A 10,437-nucleotide genomic window follows, 5' to 3' on the forward strand; every position below is an offset into this window, starting at 1 on the left:
AGGTTGCTGTGCTAGCAGTGATCTCTGGGGCTGGGAGTGATTAATGAGTTTTAGTACCCCGAGCTCTCTGTATCTAAATGTCCTCCTCACCTTGGCCAAGTAGAGATTTATGGGATTTAGGTCCACTCTCTGAGAACCGGACATTCGGGCATTCGGTATCTAAAATGCCCCCCTCCCTACTTAAAAAGTTTAAGTCTATTTTAGGTCTAGTTTAGATAAAGTTCTAGGTATAGGGGTATATAAGGAGCAAGTAAGATAGTTCGGGGTTCAGAAGTTTTTAGCGGGATTGTTAGTTTTGAGTTGGGAGTTTTTGGTAGGTAGTTTATAGTTTGAAGTTTTTAGCGAGCCGGATAGTTTAGAGTTGGAGAGTATAGAGTTTGAAGAGGAGTTACTGTTTTAGGACTTAAGGATACAGCTATATTTAATGTGAATTGTGACTAATGTTTATATTGTTAATAAACATAAAACTCCTGCGAATTGTTGTATTGCCTGCTCCCTGCGGAACGCTACAATATGTTTAAAACTGCAAATACAAAAAAAATCAATAAATCAACTTGGATATCTTCATTTTACTTTGTGAAAACCGTTGTTAAACTTAATGCCCTGTGACAAGCAAGAATCCAAATTATTTTGAAATATTCACCGTCATAGAAATACTTAATAAAATTTATGAAACTCAGATAAATCAGTCTATTTACCTGGTACACATCAACGAAATATGTGAAGGTAGGTGGAATTCCGATTGCAATGATCATTAGGTCAAAGTTTAGAACGCGCGTGGAGCTCGAGTTCGAATGTGATATCTATTGTCCAATTGGACTGCACCGGTTCATATATACTTTCATATGACGTTTTACAACTTTCGGTTTATCACGTGAACATGTTCTACTCGTGCAGGCTGTTTTGCCCTGGGTAAGACAGAGAAATCTTACCCTCACCGGAAGTGCATATATCTCTATCCGATGGGGTAGAAATAGACCGTCTGTAGTAGCCCGGTATCTTACAGTCTTGAAATAAAAAGAAAATATGTCTAACATCACGAAATACCTATATTAAAATATACATCAAGAGATTTACAAGAAGCGATAATTAATTTGGTAATATCGTTTTATTTCCATTACATCATCAATTAAGAGATTTGCGATTTTCATAGAAATCTGCTTTCAAATTATTTTTATATACAAATAAATGACAATTAAATGACATCAAAAGATAAGTAGAATACATATCTAGATGTAACTTAGACATTCCAATTGCAATGATTCATCCGGTAACCTGTTAGTTAGAAAACACATAAATGTGTAGAGGCACAGTGTCAGCATTTTTTCTTAGATATGAATGATACACTTAAAACAGAATGATGAAGGTAAGGTTATGGTCATCGTTATACAACATTACAGCTTCAATGCATATTTTCAAATTGCTTCAATGTTGTATATTGGAGCAAGGCGTCATCCGGGTTAGAAGCGTCGCCCCACTGATGCCTCTCAAATATGCTTGAGGCGAACGAGTCAAACATATCCGAACCCGACCTGCACGTTACTGGGAACGCCATAGCATCAACAAAGTCAGCATCTTCTTGTGTGAGGTATTGAAGACAATTTGTAGCACCTGCAAATAGAAAGTATGATGTAAAGATGGATAATGAATACCACACATCTAATAAAAAATCAGAACAACTGAAAACTGTCCTGAATTATAAACAAAATCCTTTATTTACACACCAATTACCTTGCAAATTTGGAAGTTGAAATAGAATATCTGGTCGACCTCCTGGACATGTTGCTTGTCGACTTTGCGCAATGTAATGACTGTTCCATTGTACCACAAGGTCATCAAGTTCTCTCTGCAGAAGTGGCATGAAGCAAAAACGGATGGAATACCTAACACGAATAAATAATAGCATGATAAAATAACTTTCAAAACTTGTTTCATCACATAAAAAACTTAATTTGCACAACGTATGACGTTTCAGACATATCCAATACTGTATAATTCTTATAAAAAGGAGATACATTTCATGGTTCATTCGCAGAAGCAGAGTGAATATCATGTTTTCTGTTTAAATTCTACTCTCCTTCTTAATGTCAATAGTATAAAGGCACTGGTTGATGGATAGTACTGGAGCCTTTTCTGTGAACAACATCTTCACCATAGTAGTATGTAAGCATAAATACACAAAAACATTCCTCCATAAAGTGTTAATATTTTTAAAAATATTAACACTTTATTCTTTTTTATTTGTTTAATATATAATCTTAGTTGTCATACTTACAGGTCAAAATCGTTGTTTTTACGAAACAAGTCCATTGCAGCAAGATCTTTGAAGAACTGAATCCACCAGTCACTTCTTTGTCGCCGGAACGTACTCCACCAAGCTTCAATTCGCTGAAATATAGGGAAGTGATCTTTTAACGCTAAAATATTATATATAAATTTTCTTTTGAATTTTAAATATTATCCACTCTGCTTCTTCTTTCATATGTTTCAAATTATATTACCTGATTAAGAGTCGATTTCACTACACGAAAGCTAGATATCCCTTGGAAACAGTCTGTAGCTTCATGGCGTAATGTACACTGAATTGCACCAATGTGCGTGTTCTCTGTGCCTGGATCGGCTTGTACAACCAATGGACACCCTATTTGATGGAAAATTTAGTGTTTTTATCTTTACAACAAAACAAATCAAAAAAAAAATAAGTGTAAAGGGAGAAATGTCAAATCATATAGGATACGGGTACTAAATGTTAGTTTAAAATGAATTTCCTTATAATACCAATGCTTGATGTTCTGGAATAAACGCTAACTTTATTGACGAACCTTTCAATTTCTTAACACACGTCAGGAAGTTCTGGGCGACCACTCGCGGATCATTATTGGTATAAGCAACAGCAAGCCATAAAATTCTTCTAGAAAACCTAAAATAAGAAGAATGAAATCATTATATAGAATGAAACAATTTCTACTAATCTTGACAAAACACACACGACTATAACATTTTGTTTGTTATCGACGTTACATAGTCATAATATATATTTTTGCATTTATATGAATAGTCATCATAGTTTTTCACTCTCGGCTTCCGTGTTTATACTGTTGTAAAGATGAATTTTACAAAAACCCTCTTAGAATGCAAATGTGGTGGAACGACTATAAATTTAAAACGGTAATGAAGCAAGAACCAACAAATCAATTACCGATAATTACCCGTAATGAATTTCCATTCCGACTTGGCGTAATATAGTGTTATATAGTAAATTAGATATTGCATATTTTCTCTTGCATTCACTTACCCATCTATGCATCCGTGAATTGGAAATCCATATGGTTTTAGTTTGTCATACCTAAAGAAATGGGGGAAATATTGCATGAAAACACGACTTATGAACACAAATAATATTATAAACAATAAAAAGTAAATAAAACGGTTCTCGTTTTCATGCGAAAGTGATAAATAAAAAGTAAAAAAGATTGAGGATTGAAGAAAGTACCATGTTTGAGGATTCCATGGCGACTAACTTTTGACAAGTACCATATAATTACATGTATGGATGTTTTCGATCAAAAGTTGATGGATCAAATGAAGCCGGCCTGCAATGACCATTATCTATTATCTTTCCATATTTCGCCTCTTTGTGATACGTAGTGTTTTCTAAATATAGCAAGGCAAGTTTTATGCTTGACTTGCATTGGAACTTCTATAAGACATCATATATTTAGAGATTATTACATAGCATACCCCTTTTCAGCCTGGGTGTCCAGATATTGGCCAGAGCGCTAAATGACCAAGGGCTGATCAGAGGTGTGATATCTAAATGTTCATGTTATAAATTTTTAATCATAAGTTTGTTTTTTCTTATTTCTGAAATAATCAGAAAATACTATAGTTAGAATCATAACAAGTCTTACAATTGTGAAACTGATATTGTAGAATTCGTAGTTAATAGTCATTAGTATGTAGTAATTAGCATATAATCTGTAGAACTATATTCCTATATCATTAGTGTCCAATAAGGGAGGGGATGGGTGTTAGGGGACAGTTACAATAAATTAGGTACGCAGCAGATAAAAGTTGCTGGGCTATCAGTGCTCTCTGGGGCTTGGAGTGATTAATGAAATTTAGCTCTGAAACCTAGACTGTATCCCAGAACACCACGAGCACTCTGTATCTAAATGTCCCCCTCCCCCCTTCCCCGGTCAAGTAGAGATTTATGAGATTTAGGTCCACTCTCTCAGATACGGGCCATTCCGTTTATAAAATGCCCCCTCCTTATTTTAGTTTAGGTCTAGCTTAGATAGAGTTCTGGGTATAAGGGACTATAAGGTTATATAAGGAACAAGTAGGATAGTTTGGAGAGTTTTAGCATTAAGAACATTGAGAGTTTGAAAAGGAGTTTGGGGCTGTCTCCCGTACTGTTTAGGGCTAGCTTGATTATGTGGATTGAGACTTATGTATATAATGTAAATAAATTTGTAAATAGAACTTATGTGAATTGTTGTATTCCCTCCTCGTCACGTTACTATATAAATAAAATGTTGGTTTGGTTCTAAGATAAAACAACAAATAAACCAGTAAATTTCTCTTAGACTTACAGTGCGAATGCAAAATTCCAAAACTCCTACCAACTAATATGGCAAACATGTCTGATAACACGAAAGAAATTTGAATGTTGGAATTATCTCTGATTCCCGATTGTGTCGTAATTGACGTCACCATAAGCTTTTGCATTTTTACCGTCCAACAGTCAATACCCAAACTTTTTAGGGGAGGTGATATCATCCTAGCTGATATCAACATGTGGAATTATGGTATATATATCGCATTAACGAGCGTGGATTTTAACCAATAGAATAAAGGTGATATTATTTGGTAACATACTATAGTACTATTTCCTATTTGTAAGTTATATTTGATATTAATTCTAGGAACACGTTTTCAGAAAAAGAGTGAAAAATTAAATAATTTGGCTAAAATATTTCAAACCAATCAATATTCACGATGAAAGCTGTAACCAACTTACCCATCCATATGCCAAACATGATTTGGACCCATGCTCATGTACACTTTACGTTTAATTCTTCGACGGCGGCGAGCATCGACGCCTTCTTTATCCGTTTCTCTCATAATCTTCATTACGGTATCCCTAATATGAAATTAGCATAAACAGAACTATATATTTATACATCTTTATCGAATAGACAAGAAGTCCTCAGCTCACAGGATTTATTTAGTTATTTTCATAAACAATCTCTTAATTTCAATTGATCAAACCACATATCATTGGGATGACAGCAGTGAAACAAGCAGTCCGAGAATCGCTGAAGCAATACTGATCTTAATTTATTTTAGTGACAGCGATATCTGAACATGATCTTATAACCCTAAACTTAATCCGTACATTGGTACAATATGTTAAGTTGTTTGCATTTTCTTTGCCATAAATCTTGTTAAAGATATTGACATTTTTCTGTAACAAAAAGGGAAAGTAAGGGAGTTAACTCAAATGAATATATAAATAAAAACCTCTTAAATAAACCATACTGTACCATAACTGATTACCACTAAACCACTCTCGAAAGTTAGCCATTTTCAAGTACCGTCTTATTCGAAAATAAAACGGTACTTGAAAATAAGCTTGTAATCTCTTACTATTAAAGAAAATAAGCCGCGTCTTATTTTCTAGTTTTAACGGTATTCAAGGATTTATAAGTGAATACGTCCTTGGGGTATTTGATCAATTTCGAATTCCACCCGATAAGGATGCTACCAATGGAATATGAGTGCCATTCAAAGTTTCAGAGAAGTGGTTGTTTACACGGAAACGGCCAGCCACCCCTCATTACAAGGAAAACATGAAACTTTTTTTACCTTCGAACATGCATCCCTTCCCTTCGAAGATAGTCAGTCATGAATCTGTAACCAATGGTCGTCGGCATACGTGGTAATGCATCCTGCAGATAAAACTCAATATTCCTTATCTTATATTTACTGTGTCTTGATCTGTATTCCTGCAAATCGATTTCTGAGTATATACCAATTAACAAAAATGAACCTATATCAACACATCCGCATAAATATTACCTGTATTTTAGACTTTATTTCAATTTCAGAATGCATTGTTGGTCCTTTCCTGCTTGCAATTCCACATCTTTTTAGACGTTTGCAAATGGCATTTCTGCTGTAAAATAAAGAGAAAACTTGTATGATAGAGTTTCTTTAAAACAACATCAGTAATGTTTCCTTCATCTTTAAGTATCACATTCTTTTTAGTATATTATCATCTAAATTAAATTCAATCAATTTCGATATTTTTTGTTTAAATGCGAAAAACACTAGATACAATGAACATTCAGTTTTAAATGTAATTCTAATGTATTTTTTCATAAAAAGAAATGTATGATGGTCAGTTTTACCTCAGTGTGATGTTGAAATCTTTTTGAAGCATAGATGACATTTCAAAGTAAGAGTAATTGTTCCTTGCATACTCACAGAGTGTCCTATTAACTGAAAAAATGGAAACTATTCACAATTTACTGTATTATACGTCAGATTTTAACTGAAGGTTTATTGCGACAACACGTCAAGTACTTATCTTCAATTAAACGTATGCACATGCATACCACTGCTGCCAACGATAATCTAAAATATACAATTCATCGATATGAAACTGACGAGTGAAAAACTGTTCATGAAGACTTCAACTAAACAAGAAAGATGTATGGCATGTAAATTTAAACTATTTCGCACTGGTAGACTTACCCATATCATAATCCATCTCTCTTTGAAAAGAGGATGCAAAACCGATCACATGTCTGCAATAAAATGAATGATACAAATAGCAGTAAGAAATTTGGCCCTTTCGTTGACATTTACTAAGTATTCATACGTTTTATTGAGATTAATTAATCGATACTGAGCTAAACAGTTACACAACAGGGAATATATTGTTTTAATAAATCAAGTAATATTAATCACTATTTGACATACATTCAATATAGTATCTAATAGAACATCTGGTTAGTATACCACACCTTTGAGTTATTTGTAAATGTGAGATTAATGTTGCTTAGATTAACTATAACTAACACTTTCTAGATGGCAGATTATATCGTTATCCATTTTCAAAGCATGCATGAAACCGTGTCAAGAAGAACACAAAATATAGTAATTAACAAGGGAGGTGTTGTGTGACTGCGAGATAGATATGACTGAATACAAAGGACAAAAATAAGATGAATGCTTACCTCAAATATAGTTTCAAACGCTAGCTGCAACCTTAGATAACCAATGACTAATCTAACAAGGATACGACGGACTCCTAACCCGTTCCTTTTTAAAATGAATAGGCTACATTCTTGAATTTAGTCCACTAGGAAAAGGTCAGTAGGTTATCAAGTAAAACAAATGAATTACAAGTATCGTGGGAAACACAATATCACTTATATGTGTGTGTCGACAAGTAACTATGACAAGTTTTAAATGTCTACAACTACACTACATGTACTTTATATGTGTGTGCCAACAAGTAACGTTTTCAAGTTTTAAATGTCTACAACTACACTACTTATATGTGTGTGTCGACAAGTAACTTTGTAAAAAATCAGCTGTCTACAACTACACTACTTATATGTGTGTGTCGACAAGTAACTTTGTAAAAAATCAGCTGTCTACAACTACACTACTTATATGTGTGTGTCGACAAGTAACTTTGTAAAAAATCAGCTGTCTACAACTACACTACTTATATGCGTGAGTCGACAAGTAAATTCTTAACTATGTCAAGTTTGTATGTACAACTATATCCAACTTATGGTTGTGAGTACGTGGCTCACCTCGGCCATCGTAGATTAAGGCTGCTCGTGTCGCGTTCTATGTAATAGTTGTCATGTGATGTAGACCCCTCCGTGGAGACCTCGTCACTGATGTCATTATACAAATCGCAGTAATCCATTTTCCACCTGTTTAAAACACTTGGAATATCATCACGTATATTACCGTTGTCGTCCACAACCTCCATAGGAATTAGATGCTTCCTTTCATTTTGTATACCAATCTTGCCAATTTCCCGCCAAAAATCACGTGAATTATTGCTTTCAAGTTTCCTTGCCATAATTTGTTGTTACTTTAGTTGATAGTTACGTTTATATTTGCGAAGTAGCTTGTCGAACATCTTCCTTTCCCTGCAGTATGTATCCTTGAGCGCGCGCTTTTGGTTTCCAATTCCAGTAAATCCTAGCCATGCTTTTTCGTTTTCACAAACATTGTCCCACTGTTTCTGTAGCTCCTCGTTCCAGAAGGGTTTACAAAACGATTTGTTTGATTTTTTGTGATTGATCGATGGATTTACTTTCATAGAGGCGCGTTCCATTTCAGTGTATAAAAAATCCGTGAAGTTTTTGTATACCTCGTTGACTTTTCGTTGGTCCGAGATTGATTTTTCAATATTAGAGATCGTGTTTTTCACAGCCTTGATACTTGCTTCGTCTATTAAGAAGTTACCTATATTTTTCACATTGTATTTATGTTTTAAAACGTTTTCGGTATCCGGTACCACAGTGCTAGAGATAACACACGTAGGTAATTTATATACACATTCCAAAATCGAGTGATCCGGTAGACAGTTTGGTGCTCCATGTAACTGCGAGACGACCTCACTCATAGTTACTACTTTAAATTCTGTAAACCGACTTAATTGTTCGTACGGTACTAATATATAATCGACGACCGACTTCCCTTTCTGTGATATACATGTGAAATTGTTTTCATTCTGCTTGAATCTACCATTTAAAACACAAAAGTTTGCAGCAGTACACAAATCTATAAAATAGTCACCAAAACTGTTTTTACAATTATCTAGGATGTCTCTGGTGGGCACACTATCGACTCCTTCTATGTAATCCGATTCCTCCCCACATCTCGCGTTAAAATCCCCTCCGATGCAGACATAACCATTCTTCTGATAAAGATATATTTGACCAAGTAGAGTATAAAAATAGTTCGCAGGATCAATATGTAACATACACATACCAATAGTTTATCTTTAGTTTGTTTATTGCAAAAAGTTACCCACAGTATACCTTCTGTAGATTCGTCTGTTATTTCAATGGTATAAAATTGAGACAATACTTCCTTGTATAGGACGCCGATACCGCCTGATCCACGTTTGGCATTATGATGAAGATTTTGTCTATTTTGTCCTATAAAATTATATCCCTCAACGTATATAGTTAAGTTAAGTTAAGTTAAGTTTAAGTTAAGTTTATTTTCCAGTACAGGATTGAGGTCCTCTACACTGGACTCATAATCATACAATAAATACATACATGATACAGTATATAATGTACATGTAGCATTGCAGGTAATAATCTATAAAGTTTCGTTAGTTGAGTTTTTAAGAAATGTTCGATTTCCATGTTGATAATGTCAAGGTGTTCATGTTTATATTGTTAACACAGTTCATAATGACAACTCTGCTCTATAATTATAGAGTAGGTCTTGGTTTTCCCAGAATTTGTCTAAATTATTTTTTAAAACAGTTTATATGAGGTGATGATATAACAGATTCTGGAAGAGAGTTCCAAATTCTGACAGTTCGCACAGTAAAATAGTTTTTCCTCAATGTTGATGTTGAATGTAGGGGGTAGAGTTTTTTTGAATTTCCTCTAGCACTATGTTTGGGGGCCACATCTGACCATAACCTTATACAGTTACAGCAGTCTTTATCATATAATCCAGAAATCATTTTGAACACCTCAATCATGTCCCCACGCATACGCCGGTATGATAGACTGGGCAATTTCAGTTTTTTCAGCCTTTCCTCGTATGGCAATTTCTGTAGTCCGGGCAGGCATCTGGTGGCCCGTCGTTGAACTCTTTCTATCAGGTCGATTTCCTTGTTTTTGTATGGATACCAAATTGAACTTTTTGTTTGTATGGATACCAGATTGAACTTGCGTAATCTAGCTGGGACCTGACAAGTGATTTGTATAATGGTATAAATAACTTTGTGTCCATAAAATGAAATGTTCTACGTAACATACCAACCATTGAATTGGCTTTTTTTACTTTGTTGCTGATATGGTTTTCAAAACTTAAATCTGATGCTATAGTTACTCCAATATCTTTCTCACTTGTTGTAGTCAGCAGTTGTTTATTCATTAAGTTGTAATGGTGGTTTGTATTTGTAGACTTTCCAATATGCATATGTTTACATTTGTCCGGGTGCATTTTTAATAATCAATCTTCACTCCATTTGCTCATGGTATCCAAATCGTTTTGCAGGATTTTCCTATCTTCTTCGTTGGAAATTACTTTGAAAATTTTTGTGTCGTCTGCAAGAAGATATATCTCAGAGTTTACTAGATTAGGGAGCTCATTAATGAAGATGACAAAGAGAAGTGGTCCGAGTACTGAACCTTGTGGTATTCCAGAAGT

At 34.5% G+C, this 10,437-nt stretch overlaps 1 protein-coding gene across 4 annotated transcripts; it reads right to left on the minus strand.

The window, feature by feature from the left end:
- Positions 1-636: 636 nt before the first annotated feature.
- On the minus strand, positions 637-9,929 carry LOC138316378 (uncharacterized). 4 transcript variants are annotated; one of them, XM_069258078.1, is made up of 12 exons: positions 7,248-9,928; positions 6,763-6,815; positions 6,417-6,507; positions 6,085-6,181; positions 5,872-5,954; positions 5,024-5,146; positions 3,296-3,346; positions 2,823-2,920; positions 2,502-2,641; positions 2,276-2,388; positions 1,732-1,883; positions 638-1,611 (listed from the first exon to the last, which is right to left on the minus strand). In XM_069258078.1, exons 2-12 carry the CDS (start codon positions 6,776-6,778, stop codon positions 1,403-1,405), a joined length of 1,173 nt encoding a protein of 390 aa, XP_069114179.1. In that variant the 5' UTR covers positions 6,779-6,815; positions 7,248-9,928; the 3' UTR covers positions 638-1,402. The 4 variants fall into 4 exon arrangements, with proteins under 4 accessions (XP_069114180.1, XP_069114179.1, XP_069114178.1 ...); XM_069258079.1 differs by having other exon boundaries at positions 637-1,611; positions 6,085-6,178; positions 6,763-9,929; XM_069258077.1 differs by having other exon boundaries at positions 6,763-9,927.
- Positions 9,930-10,437: the final 508 nt, after the last annotated feature.

This window comes from Argopecten irradians, chromosome 2, assembly GCF_041381155.1.
Source record: "Argopecten irradians isolate NY chromosome 2, Ai_NY, whole genome shotgun sequence".
In the NCBI taxonomy this organism is placed as follows: Eukaryota; Metazoa; Mollusca; class Bivalvia; order Pectinida; family Pectinidae; genus Argopecten; species Argopecten irradians.